At 44.8% G+C, this 15,259-nt stretch overlaps 1 protein-coding gene across 2 annotated transcripts in view; it reads left to right on the top strand.

The window, feature by feature from the left end:
- The window catches only part of arih1 (ariadne ubiquitin-conjugating enzyme E2 binding protein homolog 1 (Drosophila)), a 28,515-nt gene that overhangs the window by 4,922 nt on the left and 8,334 nt on the right, over positions 1 to 15,259 (top strand). For both annotated transcript variants that reach the window (XM_029751965.1, XM_029751966.1), the window contains exons 2-11: positions 24 to 91; positions 2,190 to 2,334; positions 7,085 to 7,177; positions 7,288 to 7,343; positions 9,345 to 9,411; positions 9,583 to 9,689; positions 10,221 to 10,263; positions 11,293 to 11,364; positions 12,015 to 12,145; positions 13,364 to 13,421. In XM_029751965.1, the coding sequence (XP_029607825.1) occupies positions 24 to 91; positions 2,190 to 2,334; positions 7,085 to 7,177; positions 7,288 to 7,343; positions 9,345 to 9,411; positions 9,583 to 9,689; positions 10,221 to 10,263; positions 11,293 to 11,364; positions 12,015 to 12,145; positions 13,364 to 13,421 (840 nt within the window). The remainder of the gene's footprint in view (positions 1 to 23; positions 92 to 2,189; positions 2,335 to 7,084; positions 7,178 to 7,287; positions 7,344 to 9,344; positions 9,412 to 9,582; positions 9,690 to 10,220; positions 10,264 to 11,292; positions 11,365 to 12,014; positions 12,146 to 13,363; positions 13,422 to 15,259) is intronic.

Genomic DNA, 15,259 nt, shown 5'->3' with positions numbered 1-15,259 from the left:
CTCTGTGTCCTTTTTTATTTTAGAATCCGGCAACAATCACCAGAATCCTTCTGAGTCACTTTAACTGGGACAGAGAGAAGCTCATGGAAAGGTGTGTATTTACTGACCGGTTATAGGTTTTATTTCTCCGGTTTTACGATCTTGTTTCATTCTGCTGGTTTCAAAGTTCAAAGACGCTGTGATGACGTGTTTTGTCAAAAGCTTGTTTCTGTCTCTCTCGCTCTCCTTGAATTCGATTTCAATTCGTTTTTATTGGCATGACGTGTTGATCCGTATTGCGATAGAAATTAACTGTGTGTCCGTCCATCCGTCCAGTTCAAAGGGCTTTATTGGCGTGGGGAAACATATGTTAACATTGCCAGAGCAAGTGAAGTAGATCATAAATAAAAGTTAAATAAACAATAAAAATGAACAGTAAACATTACTCACTAAGGTTCTAAAGATATATATATATATATATAATGCTATTTACAGTGTTGTAACGATGTACAAATAGTTAGAGGAAAAATCAATTAACATAAATATGGGTTGTATTTACAGTGTATTCAGAAAGTATTCAGACCCCTTGACTTTTTCCACATTGTTACGTTACAGCCTTATTCTAAAATGGATTAAATTGTTCCCCCCCCATCAATCTACACACAATACCCCATAATGACAAAGCAAAAAACAGTTTTAAATTATTATTTTTTTCTGTTTGCAAATGTATAAAACATTTTATCCATTTTTAAAATGAGGCTGTTACATAACAATGTGGAAAAGGTCAAAGCAGTGTACAATGGTGTTTGTTCTTCACTGGTTGCCCTTTTCTTGTGGCAACAGGTCACACATCTCACTGCTGTGATGGAACACTGTGGTATTTCACCCAGTAGATATGGGAGTTTATGAATTATTTGTGGATCTGTGTAATCTGAGGGAAATATGTGTCTCTAATATGGTCATACATTTGGCAGGAGGTTAGGAAGTGCAGCTCAGTTTCCACCTCATTTTGTGGGCAGTGTTGCACATAGCCTGTCTTCTCTTGAGAGCCAGGTCTGCCTACGGCGGCCTTTCTCAATAGCAAGGCTATGCTCACTGAGTCTGTACATAGTCAAAGCTTTCCTTAAGTTTGGGTCAGTCACAGTGGTCTGGTATTCTGCCACTGTGTTCTCTCTGTTTAGGGACAAATAGCATTCTAGTTTGCTCTGGTTTTTGGTAAATTCTTTCCAATGTGTCAAGTAATTATCTTTTTGGTTTCTCATGATTTGGTTGGGTCTAATTGTATTGCTGTCCTGGGGCTCTGTGGGGTGTGTTTGTGTTTGTGAACAGAGCCCCAGGACCAGCTTGCTTAGGGGACTCTTCTCCAGGTTCATCTCTCTGTAGGTGATGGCTTTGTTATGGAAGGTTTGGGAATCACTTCCTTTTAGGTGGTTGTAGAATTTAACGTCTCTTTTCTGGATTTTGATCATTAGCTGGTATCGGCCTAATTCTGCTCTGCATTATTTGGTGTTCTACGTTGTACACAGAGAATATTTTGCAGAATTCTGCATGCAGAGTCTCAATTTGGTGTTTGTCCCATTTTGTGAATTCTTGGTTGGTGAGCGGACCCCAGACCTCACAACCATAAAGGGCAATGTGTTCTATAACTGATTAAAGTATTTTTAGCCAGGTCCTAATTGGTATGTTGAATTTTATGTTCCTTTTGATGGCATAGAAGGCCCTTCTTGCCTTGTCTCTCAGATCGTTCACAGCTCTGTGGAAGTTACCTGTGGTGCTGATATTTAGGCTGAGGTATGTATAGTTTTTGTGTGCTCCAGGGCAACGATGTCTAGATGGAATTTGTATTTGTTGTCCTGGCAACTGGACCTTTTTTGGAACACCATTATTTTTGTCTTACTGAGATTTACTGTCAGGGCCCAGGTTTGTCAGGGCCCAGGTTTGTCAGGGCCCAGGTTTGTCAGGGCCCAGGTTTGTCAGGGCCCAGGTCTGTCAGGGCCCAGGTCTGTCAGGGCCCAGGTCTGTCAGGGCCCAGGTCTGACAGAATCTGTGCAGAAGATCTAGGTGCTGCTGTAGGCCCTCCTTGGCTGGATGACCGAGGGTGAGGCTGAGTGCTGCAGACTGTTCTAGTGCCCTCGCCAATTCTCTCTCCCTCTCTCTCCCTCTCCCTTCTCCTCTCTTCTCCTCTCCTGTTCCTCCTCTTCTCTCTGCAGGTATTTCGACGGCAACGTGGATAAGCTGTTCTCCGAGTGCCATGTCATCAACCCCTGCAAGAAGTCAAGAACAAGACTGATGAGCACCAGATCTGCTGCTCAGGACCTGCCGTGTCAGATCTGTTATCTAAACTACCCCAACTCAGTCAGTCCCCTTCATATATTATATTATATTATATTACCGTATCAAATCTACTATCTAAACTACCCCAACTCAGTCAGTCTCCTTCATATATTATATTATATTGCCGTATCAGATCTACTATCTAAACTACCCCAACTCAGTCAGTCCCCTTCATATATTATATTATATTACCGTATCAGATCTACTATCTAAACTACCCCAACTCAGTCAGTCTCCTTCATATATTATATTATATTACCGTATCAGATCTACTATCTAAACTACCCCAACTCAGTCAGTCTCCTTCATATATTATATTATATTACCGTATCAGATCTACTATCTAAACTACCCCAACTCAGTCAGTCTCCTTCATATATTATATTATATTACCGTATCAGATCTACTATCTAAACTACCCCAACTCAGTCAGCCTCCTTCATATATTATATTATATTACCGTATCAGATCTACTATCTAAACTACCCCAACTCAGTCAGTCTCCTTCATATATTATATTATATTACCGTATCAGATCTGTTATCTAAACTACCCCAACTCAGTCAGTCCCCTTCATATATTATATTATATTATATTACCGTATCAGATCTGTTATCTAAACTACCCCAACTCAGTCAGCCTCCTTCATATATTATATTATATTATATTACCGTATCAGATCTACTATCTAAACTACCCCAACTCAGTCAGTCCCCTTCATATATTATATTATATTACCGTATCAGATCTACTATCTAAACTACCCCAACTCAGTCAGTCCCCTTCATATATTATATTACCGTATCAGATCTACTATCTAAACTACCCCAACTCAGTCAGTCCCCTTCATATATTATATTATATTACCGTATCAGATCTACTATCTAAACTACCCCAACTCAGTCAGTCTCCTTCATATATTATATTATATTACCGTATCAGATCTGTTATCTAAACTACCCCAACTCAGTCAGTCCCCTTCATATATTATATTATATTACTGTATCAGATCTGTTATCTAAACTACCCCAACTCAGTCAGTCTCCTTCATATATTATATTATATTATATTACCGTATCAGATCTACTATCTAAACTACCCCAACTCAGTCAGTCCCCTTCATATATTATATTATATTACCGTATCAGATCTACTATCTAAACTACCCCAACTCAGTCAGTCTCCTTCATATATTATATTATATTACCGTATCAGATCTACTATCTAAACTACCCCAACTCAGTCAGTCCCCTTCATATATTATATTATATTACCGTATCAGATCTACTATCTAAACTACCCCAACTCAGTCAGTCTCCTTCATATATTATATTATATTGCCGTATCAGATCTACTATCTAAACTACCCCAACTCAGTCAGTCCCCTTCATATATTATATTATATTACCGTATCAGATCTACTATCTAAACTACCCCAACTCAGTCAGTCTCCTTCATATATTATATTATATTACCGTATCAGATCTACTATCTAAACTACCCCAACTCAGTCAGTCTCCTTCATATATTATATTATATTACCGTATCAGATCTACTATCTAAACTACCCCAACTCAGTCAGTCTCCTTCATATATTATATTATATTACCGTATCAGATCTACTATCTAAACTACCCCAACTCAGTCAGCCTCCTTCATATATTATATTATATTACCGTATCAGATCTACTATCTAAACTACCCCAACTCAGTCAGTCTCCTTCATATATTATATTATATTACCGTATCAGATCTGTTATCTAAACTACCCCAACTCAGTCAGTCCCCTTCATATATTATATTATATTATATTACCGTATCAGATCTGTTATCTAAACTACCCCAACTCAGTCAGCCTCCTTCATATATTATATTATATTATATTACCGTATCAGATCTACTATCTAAACTACCCCAACTCAGTCAGTCCCCTTCATATATTATATTATATTACCGTATCAGATCTACTATCTAAACTACCCCAACTCAGTCAGTCCCCTTCATATATTATATTACCGTATCAGATCTACTATCTAAACTACCCCAACTCAGTCAGTCCCCTTCATATATTATATTATATTACCGTATCAGATCTACTATCTAAACTACCCCAACTCAGTCAGTCTCCTTCATATATTATATTATATTACCGTATCAGATCTGTTATCTAAACTACCCCAACTCAGTCAGTCCCCTTCATATATTATATTATATTACTGTATCAGATCTGTTATCTAAACTACCCCAACTCAGTCAGTCTCCTTCATATATTATATTATATTATATTACCGTATCAGATCTACTATCTAAACTACCCCAACTCAGTCAGTCCCCTTCATATATTATATTATATTACCGTATCAGATCTACTATCTAAACTACCCCAACTCAGTCAGTCTCCTTCATATATTATATTATATTACCGTATCAGATCTACTATCTAAACTACCCCAACTCAGTCAGTCCCCTTCATATATTATATTATATTACCGTATCAGATCTACTATCTAAACTACCCCAACTCAGTCAGTCTCCTTCATATATTATATTATATTGCCGTATCAGATCTACTATCTAAACTACCCCAACTCAGTCAGTCCCCTTCATATATTATATTATATTACCGTATCAGATCTACTATCTAAACTACCCCAACTCAGTCAGTCTCCTTCATATATTATATTATATTACCGTATCAGATCTACTATCTAAACTACCCCAACTCAGTCAGTCCCCTTCATATATTATATTACCGTATCAGATCTACTATCTAAACTACCCCAACTCAGTCAGCCCCCTTCATATATTATATTTCGCTGCTTGTCGAGCCGAGGGCCGACAGGCTCCGTGGCCCTATGAAGTGCACTACTACGTGTGGACCCTGGGTCTAAAGTAGTGCACTACATAGGGAATAGGGTGCCATCTGAGAGATTGTCATAGACTGATGTGGCATGATATAATGTTGTGTTTATGTATTGCGGGGTCAAGGGGTCAGCTGCATCATGTGACGTTAGTCTGTGTTGATGTATTGCGGGGTCAGGGGTCAGCTGCATCATGTGACGTTAGTCTGTGTTGATGTATTGCGGGGTCAAGGGGTCAGCTGTATCATGTGACGTTAGTCTGTGTTGATGTATTGCGGGGTCAAGGGGTCAGCTGTATCATGTGACGTTAGTCTGTGTTGATGTATTGCGGGGTCAGCTGCATCATGTGACGTTAGTCTGTGTTGATGTATTGCAGGGTCAAGGGGTCAGCTGCATCATGTGACGTTAGTCTGTGTTGATGTATTGCGGGGTCAAGGGGTCAGCTGCATCATGTGACGTTAGTCTGTGTTGATGTATTGCAGGGTCAAGGGGTCAGCTGCATCATGTGACGTTAGTCTGTGTTGATGTATTGCAGGGTCAAGGGGTCAGCTGCATCATGTGACGTTAGTCTGTGTTGATGTATTGCGGGGTCAAGGGGTCAGCTGCATCATGTGACGTTAGTCTGTGTTGATGTATTGCAGGGTCAAGGGGTCAGCTGCATCATGTGACGTTAGTCTGTGTTGATGTATTGCGGGGTCAAGGGGTCAGCTGCATCGTGACATTAGTCTGTGTTGATGTATTGCAGGGTCAAGGGGTCAGCTGCATCATGTGACGTTAGTCTGTGTTGATGTATTGGGGGGTCAAGGGGTCAGCTGCATCATGTGACATTAGTCTGTGTTGATGTATTGCGGGGTCAGGGGGTCAGCTGCATCATGTGACATTAGTCTGTGTTGATGTATTGCGGGGTCAAGGGGTCAGCTGCATCATGTGACGTTAGTCTGTGTTGATGTATTGCGGGGTCAAGGGGTCAGCTGCATCATGTGACATTAGTCTGTGTTGATGTATTGCGGGGTCAAGGGGTCAGCTGCATCATGTGACATTAGTCTGTGTTGATGTATTGCGGGGTCAAGGGGTCAGCTGTAAGTCCATTACACAGTGGTTTTTATTTAGTTATTTCTCTTTTTTTTTTTTTTTTTTTTTTTTTACCCTAATTGATTTCAGGGTAGTCTCTGTGAGACCGATGCCTCTTACCAGGGAGCCCTGGTTCACAAAATACAAATTCTGTAAGGAATCAGTGACGCCATCTCTGTGTTCTGAGGTTAAGTGACTGTCCCTCATACCTGGGGCGGCAGGGTAGCCTAGTGGTTAGAGCGTTGGACTGGTAACCCGAAAGGTTGCTAGATCGAATCCCCCGAGCTGACAAGGTAACAATCTGTCGTTTTGCCCCCTGAACAAGGCAGTTAACCCCACTGTTCCCCGGTAGGCCGTCATTATAAATAAGAATTTGTTCTTAACTTGCCTAGAGGTAAATAATAATACTCAGAGAGAAAGAAATGAGCTATTCAATGACATTCCACTGTGTTGTTTTTTTTGCTAGGCAATGCGCTGTGGCAGATCTGATAGGAAACATGACAGCGGTCTGTCCAGGAAACAACATCTCTTTAGGCAGCCAGATGATACACATTGTGAAAAACACACCAAGAGATTAAATGTTGTTTCAAAGTCACGTCTGTCCAGTGGTATCCGTGGGGACCAAATGTTTTCCCAGGGTCCTTTAGGGGCTCACTGGAGCTGGGTCGTCGTCGTACCCTATACTGCGGACTACGGGCCGGAGCCCTATTGGATGCAGATGAAGCTGTGACAAACATTGTGCCCTGGAATGATTTCCTTCCAGTCGGAGACCTGAGACTCGGCTGTTTCGGTGGTGGTGTCTGAAATCCTAAAATATTGTTTTCTTGTTTTCCCCACAGTATTTCACTGGCCTAGAGTGTGGACACAAGTTCTGTATGCAGTGCTGGGGAGATTATCTGACAACCAAAATCATCGAGGAAGGGATGGGACAGGTAGTGGTGCTGCTGCTGCCTACATTTTTAATCTTATGTATAAAGGGACTGATTTACACTAACTGTTTAGTCCACCGTCTATTGAACTCATTGTCTTCTTCTGTTTCCAGACCATCTCTTGCCCTGCCCATAGTTGTGACATCTTAGTGGATGACAACACGGTCATGTGAGTATTGTTATGGTCTGAGGGGACCGAACATTAGGGACACCCTCCTAATGTTGAGTAGTAAACACGGGAAACTGTTGAGTGTGGAAAAACCCAGCAGCGTTGCAGTTCTTGAAACAAACCAGTGAGCCTGGCACCTACTACCATACCCCCCTGTTCAATCTTTTGTCTTGCCCCATTCACCCTCTGAATGACAGACAAACACAATCCATGTCTCAATTGTATCGAGGCTTAAAAATACTTCTTTAACCCGTCTCCTCCCCTTCATCTACACTGATTTGAAGTGGATTTAACAGGTGACATCAATAAGGAAACGTAATGTCTGTAGACTGTATTGAGGACATGATTGTTAATCTGTAGCTTCCTGTCTTGACCCAGAAGGCAACTCTAAAGCTAATTTACAGCCGTAGTCTCACCCTGCATTCTGATCTCTCTACGGCCGTAGTCTCACCCTCTGATCTCTCTACGGCCATAGTCTCGCCCTCTGGTCTCTCTACGGCCGTAGTCTCACCCTCTGGTCTCTCTACGGCCGTAGTCTCGCCCTCTGGTCTCTCTACGGCCGTAGTCTCACCCTCTGGTCTCTCTACGGCCGTAGTCTCGCCCTCTGGTCTCTCTACGGCCGTAGTCTCACCCTCTGGTCTCTCTACGGCCGTAGTCTCGCCCTCTGGTCTCTCTACGGCCGTAGTCTCGCCCTCTGGTCTCACTACAGTACGCTGTTGACTAAATGTTGCCAGTCAGGTTACAGCAGGCCTCAACACCATACAACATTTCACGTAGCCATTTTACCTAACAGCCAAGATGTTGTTTCTCCTCCATTAGCGAGGCAGAATCAACCCATTTCTGCAGCATTATAACGCATTATAACGCACCATATTGGTAGTAGCTACGGTGCCTTCGGAAAGTATTCCGACCCCTTGAATTCTTTTCCACATTTTGTAACGTTACAGCTTTATTCTAAAATTGGTTAAATTGATGAGGGGAGGGGGGAACAAATCTACACACAATACCCCATAATGATGAAGAAAGAACAGGTTTTTAGAAATGTTGGCTAATTTATAAATTAAACAATCACATTTACATAAGTCGAATCTTGTTTCTCATGGTCTGAGAGTCATTGGGGGCCTTTTGACAAACTCCAAGGAGGATGTCATGTGCTTTTTACTGAGGAGTGGCTTCCGTCTGGCCACTCTACCATAAAGGCCTGATTGATTGAGTGCTGTAGAGGTGGTTGTCCTTCTGGAAGGTTCTCCCATCTCCACAGAGGAACTCTGGCGCTCTGTCAGAGTGACCATCGGGTTCTTGGTCACCTCCCTGACCAAGGCCCTTCTCCCTCGATTGCTCAGTTTGGCCGGGCGGCCAGCTCTTGGAAGAGTCTTGGTAGTTCCAAACTTCTTCCATTTAAGAACGATGTTCTTGGGGACCTTCAATGCTGCAGAAATGTTTTGGTACCCTTCCCCAGATCTGTGCCTCGACACAATCCTGTCTCGGAGCTCTACGGACAATTCCTTCAACCTCATGGCTTGGTTTTTGCACTGTCAACTGTGGGACCTTATATAGACAGGTGTGTGCATTTCCAGATCATGTCCAATCAATTGAATATACCACAGGTGGACTCCAATCAAGTTGTAGAAACATCTCAAGGATGAGCAATGGAAACAGGATGCACCTGAGCTCAATTTCGAGTCTCATAGCAAAGACTCTGAATACTTATGTAATTAAGGTATTTTTGTTTATTTTTTATAAAATAGCAAAAATGTCTAAAAACCTGTTTTCAGTTGGTCATTATGGGGTGTTTTGTGTGTAGATTTCTTTATTTTATTTTGATTTAATCCATTATAGAGTAAGGCTGTAACGTAACAAAACGTGGAAAAAAGGTCAAGGGGTCTGAATACTTTCCGAAGGCGCTGGAAGTCATGTATGTTCTTCAGGAAAAGCCATCTTATTTTGTCAAGACATCATGGATTGTAATAACAGTTTGTTTTGTTATTATTCCCCCTCCAGGCGCCTCATAACAGACTCTAAAGTGAAGCTGAAGTACCAACATTTAATTACCAATAGTTTTGTAGAGGTAAGCTTGTTTTACCTTCTACGTTATTTATGAGTTCATTAGACTAGACTACACCTCTTACATTCAATGTGCATTGAATTTATTGCACATTTTTTGGGGGGGGTGGGGGAATGATTTAATAAGATTGGATAGCTGAATGGGATTTACTGTGTTCATCTCCAACTTCTCCAGTGTAATAGACTGTTGAAGTGGTGTCCAGCACCAGACTGCCATCACGTCGTTAAAGTCCAGTACCCCGACGCCAAGCCGGTCAGGTGCAAGTGTGGTCGCCAGTTCTGGTAAGACACGTTTCCTAAATGATCTGCCTCGTCCCTCTCTTTACTATGAAATGACAATACAGTCTACACCTTAAGAAAGTCTTAAGGCAAATCTTCAAAACAACAATGTCTCGAGACCCGGGCGGCGGCCGGGTTGGTCGAGACCCGGGCGGCGGCCGGGTTGGTCGAGACCCGGGCGGCGGCCGGGTTGGTCGAGACCCGGGCGGCGGCCGGGTTGGTCGAGACCCCGGAGGCGGCCGGGTTGGTCGAGACCCCGGAGGCGGCCGGGTTGGTCGAGACCCCGGAGGCGGCCGGGTTGGTCGAGACCCCGGAGGCGGCCGGGTTGGTCGAGACCCCGGAGGCGGACGGGTTGGTCGAGACCTGAGCGGCGGCATTGAGTTTTCCTCCCCTCCCCACGTAGCTGCCACCAATCACAACAGGCTCCTCTGGGATCATAGCTTCCTGTTGGCAACCTTTTACCTAATCTCTGCAACTACAACATGAGGAGAATAGAAACAATTGGTACTAATGGGATGTATTTTATCATTCTAGCTTCAACTGTGGAGAGAACTGGCATGATCCTGTCAAGTGTAAGGTATGTGCAGAAGACATGACATAGGGCTTGGTGCTATCCTGACATGACAGGGCTTGGTGCTATCCTGACATGACATAGGGCTTGGTGCTATCCTGACATGACAGGGCTAGTTTCTATCCTGACATGACAGGGCTAGTTTCTATCCTGACATGACATAGGGCTAGGTTCTATCCTCTGACATGACATAGGGCTAGGTTCTATCCTCTGACATGACATAGGGCTAGGTTCTATCCTCTGACATGACATAGGGCTAGGTTCTATCCTGACATGATATAGGGCTAGGTTCTATCCTCTGACATGACATAGGGCTAGGTTCTATCCTCTGACATGACATAGGGCTAGGTTCTATCCTCTGACACGACATAGGGCTAGGTTCTATCCTCTGACACGACATAGGGCTAGGTTCTGTCCTCTGACACGACATAGGGCTAGGTTCTGTCCTCTGACATGACATAGGGCTAGGTTCTATCCTCTGACACGACATAGGGCTAGGATCTACCCCCTGACACGACATAATATCAGGACACATGTACACCGAGTGTACATAACAGTAGGAACAGCTTCCTAATATGGAGGTGCACCACTCCCCTTCTTGCCCTCAGAACAGCCTCAATTCGTCGTGGCATGGACTCTACGGTGTCGAAAGCCTTTCACAGGGATGCTGTTGTCAAGTTGGCTGGATGTCCTTTGGGCGATGGATCCGTGCGCCTGGCACCTACTACCATACCCCCCCGTTCAAAGGCATTTCGATATTTTGTCTTGCCCATTCATCCTCTGAATGGCACAAATACACAATCCATGTCTCAATTTGTCTCAAAAGCTTAAAAAACCTGTTTCCTCCTCTTCATCTACACTGATTTGAAGTGGGTTTAACAGGTGACATCCAATAAGGGATCATAGCTTTCACCTGGTCAGGTTATGTCATGGGAAGTACAGGTGTTCCTAATGTTTTGTACACTCAGTGTATGTCTGTCTTGCTGGATGAAAATGCAACAATTAGCTGACCTCTGTTGCTCTGCTGTCCTACAGTGGCTGAGAAAGTGGATTAAAAAGTGTGACGATGACAGTGAAACATCCAACTGGATTGCAGCTAATACCAAGGTATGGTTATAATGCTACATAACGTAATACCAAGGTATGGTTATAATGCTACATAACGTAATACCAAGGTATGGTTATAATGCTACATAACGTAATACCAAGGTATGGTTATAATGCTACATAACATAATACCAAGGTATGGTTATAATGCTACATAACGTAATACCAAGGTATGGTTATAATGCTACATAACATAATACCAAGGTATGGTTATAACGCTACGTAACACCAAGGTTATAACGCTACACAACAATGCGTAATACCAAGGTATGGTTATAATGCTACCTAATATAATACCTAATACTAAGGTATAGTTATAATGCTACATAACATAATACCTAATACTAAGGTATGGTTATAATTGCTACATAATAATACATAATACCAAGGTGTGATTATAACACTACACATAACACCAAGATTATGGTATCAATCCAAATCTCCAGAACTCTACCAGAGAACATCATGGTCTGTATTTTATAAAGCGTCTCAGACTTGACATAAGAGAGAAGTCCTCTACTCTGAGACGCTGTGTGAAATACGGTTTTTATTAATGTGATCTAGACGAGATGTTTTTCATACCTTGGTATTGGCTGCGTTCCACTAGGGAAGTTTCACTGTCCTCGGCACACCTTTTTTTTCCCACACAGGAGTGTCCAAAGTGTCACGTGACCATCGAGAAGGACGGCGGCTGCAATCACATGGTGTGTCGGAACCAGAGCTGTAAAGCTGAGTTCTGTTGGGTCTGTCTGGGTCCCTGGGAGCCACACGGTTCAGCGTGGTGAGTAGTGAGAATCGAACGACGGGTTTTGGTGAGTCTGGAGAAACAGGTCACTGTGTATTTACTACAACGGTCCTCTGTAACTCAGTTGGTAGAGCATGGCTCTTGTAACTTGACAAGATAGTGGGATCGATTCCCCGAGACCACCCATGCAGAAAAAGAGAAAACAAAGGCATGCGTGACTGGAAGTTTGGATAAAAAAGTGTTTGCTAAATGGTATACTGTGTATATATATATATGTATGTATGTATGTATGTATATATATATATCTATATCTATATATATATCTCAACAAATAGTTTAAAAGGTACACCCATCTAGTACCGGGTCGTTGCTCCTTTTGCCTCCAGAACAGCCTGAATTATTCGGGGCATTCTACAAGGTGTCGGACACGTTCCACAGGGATGTTGGTCCGTGCTGACGCGATGGCATCGCGCAGTTGCTGCAGATTGGACGGCTGGTACATTCATGCCGCCAAAAAATAGCCCGTTTCATCATGCCCTATTGGGTAGAGGTCTGGGACGGACCAAGGACACTCAAGTAAACTGAACTCGCTGTCACGTTCCTGGATCCTCAATAGTGTTGGGGATGGCCACTGGAGCCTCTTCTTCTTGTTTTTAGCAGAGAGGACTAGAACCCGGTGTGGTCGTCTGCTGTAATAGCCCATCCGTGACGTGGGTCAACGACTTGTTCGTTCCCAAGATGCCCTTCTGCACACCACTGTTGTACTACGCCTTTTATTGACCCGTTTGTGGGCCCGCCTGTCTCCTTGGACCTCTCATCAACGAGCTGTTTTCACTCCAAAGGACTGTTTTGTGTTTGTCGCACCATTCTTGATAATCCCTAGACAATGTCGTGTGTGTGTGAAAAGCCCAGGAGGCCGGACGTTTTCTGAGATTACTGGATCTGGTGCGTCTGGCACCGACGATCACACCGCGAACAAAGTCACTTAGATCACTGGTTTCGTCCATTTTTCTAACGTTAAATCCAACAGTAACTGAATACCTTGATGCCTGTCTGCCTGCTTTTATATAGCAAGCCATGTGACTCACTGTCTGTAATGTGTTGTTGTACCTAATAATAAACTGTCCTGTAAGTGTGTGTGTGTGTGTGTGTGTATATATATATATTTATTATACACATTAACACCTCACAGTGTACCTACCTCATATCTAAAGTAGCCGTAGTGATGATGATGATGATGATGATGTCCTGCAGGTACAACTGCAATCGCTACAATGAAGACGATGCCAAGGCAGCCAGAGATGCACAGGAGGTGAGTCTACACAGTTAACCTTTTACAAAACGCTGGAGACATATCTTTCATTCCCGTTGTAAAAGATGGTTGGTTGTAGTCACTGTTGTAGTGGGCGGTAGGCTGTAGTGGGCGGTAGGCTGTAGTGGGCGGTAGGCTGTAGTGGGCGGTAGGCTGTAGTCTCTGTTGTGGTGGGCGGTAGGCTGTAGTCACTGTGGTGGGCGGTGGGCTGTAGTGGGCGGTGGGCTGTAGTGGGCGGTGGGCTGTGGTGGGCTGTAGTGGGCGGTGGGCTGTAGTGGGCGGTGGGCTGTAGTCACTGTTGTAGTGGGCGGTAGGCTGTAGTCACTGTTGTAGTGGGCAGTAGGCTGTAGACACTGTTGTAGTGGGCGGTAGGCTGTAGTCACTGTTGTAGTAGGCTGTAGTGGGCGGTAGGCTGTAGTCACTGTTGTAGTAGGCTGTAGTGGGCGGTAGGCTGTAGTGGGCGGTAGGCTGTAGTGGGCGGTAGGCTGTAGTGGGCGGTAGGCTGTAGTGGGCGGTAGGCTGTAGTGGGCTGTTGTAGTGGGCGGTAGGCTGTAGTCACTTGTGGTGGGCGGTAGACTGTAGTGGGCGGTAGTCACTGTTGTAGTGGGCGGTAGGCTGTAGTGGGTGGTAGGCTGTAGTCACTGTTGTAGTGGGCAGTGGGCTGTAGACACATGCGGTGGGCGGTGGGCGGTAGGCTGTAGTCACTGTTGTAGTGGGCGGTAGGCTGTGGTGGGCGGTAGGCTGTAGTCACTGTTGTAGTGGGCGGTAGTCTGTAGTGGGCGGTAGGCTGTAGTCACTGTTGTAGTGGGCGGTAGGCTGTAGTCACTGTTGTAGTGGGCGGTAGGCTGTAGTGGGTGGTAGGCTGTAGTCACTGTTGCAGTGGGCTGTAGACACTTGCGGTGGGCAGTAGGCTGTGGTGGGCGGTAGGCTGTGGTGGGCGGTAGTCTGTGGTGGGCGGTAGGCTGTAGTCACTGTTGTAGTGGGCGGTAGGCTGTAGTGGGCGGTAGGCTGTAGTCACTGTTGTAGTGGGCGGTAGGCTGTAGTGGGCTGTTGTAGTGGGCGGTAGGCTGTAGTGGGCTGTTGTAGTGGGCGGTAGGCTGTAGTGGGCTGTTGTAGTGGGCGGTAGGCTGTAGTGGGCGGTAGGCTGTGGGTGGTAGGCTATAGTGGGCGGTAGGCTGTAGTCACTGTTGTAGTGGGCAGTAGGCTGTAGACACTGTTGTAGTGGGCGGTGGGCTGTAGTGGGCGGTGGGCTGTAGTCACTGCTGTAGTGGGCGGTAGGCTGTAGTGGGCGGTAGGCTGTAGTCACTGTTGTAGTGGGCGGTAGGCTGTAGTGGGCGGTAGTCACTGTTGTAGTGGGCGGTAGTCACTGTTGTAGTGGGCGGTAGTCACTGTTGTAGTGGGCGGTAGTCACTGTTGTAGTGGGGCGGTAGTCACTGTTGTAGTGGGCGGTAGTCACTGTTGTAGTGGGCGGTAGTCACTGTTGTAGTGGGCGGTAGTCACTGTTGTAGTGGGCGGTAGGCACTGTTGTAGTGGGCGGTAGGCACTGTTGTAGTGGGCGGTAGGCACTGTTGTAGTGGGCGGTAGGCACTGTTGTAGTGGGCGGTAGGCTGTAGTGGGCGGTAGGCTGTAGTGGGCGGTAGGCTGTAGTGGGCGGTAGGCTGTAGTGGGCTGTTGTAGTGGGCGGTAGGCTGTAGTGGGCGGTAGGCTGTGGGTGGTAGGCTATAGTGGGCGGTAGGCTGTAGTCACTGTTGTAGTGGGCAGTAGGCTGTAGACACTGTTGTAGTGGGCGGTGGGCTGTAGTGGGCGGTGGGCTGTAGTCACTGCTGTAGTGGGCGGTA

The sequence above is a fragment of the Salmo trutta genome, chromosome 4, assembly GCF_901001165.1.
Source record: "Salmo trutta chromosome 4, fSalTru1.1, whole genome shotgun sequence".
Classification (NCBI taxonomy): Eukaryota; Metazoa; Chordata; class Actinopteri; order Salmoniformes; family Salmonidae; genus Salmo; species Salmo trutta.
Note: the sequence above shows the minus strand (reverse complement) of the source record. Positions and strands in the feature narration are given on the sequence as shown.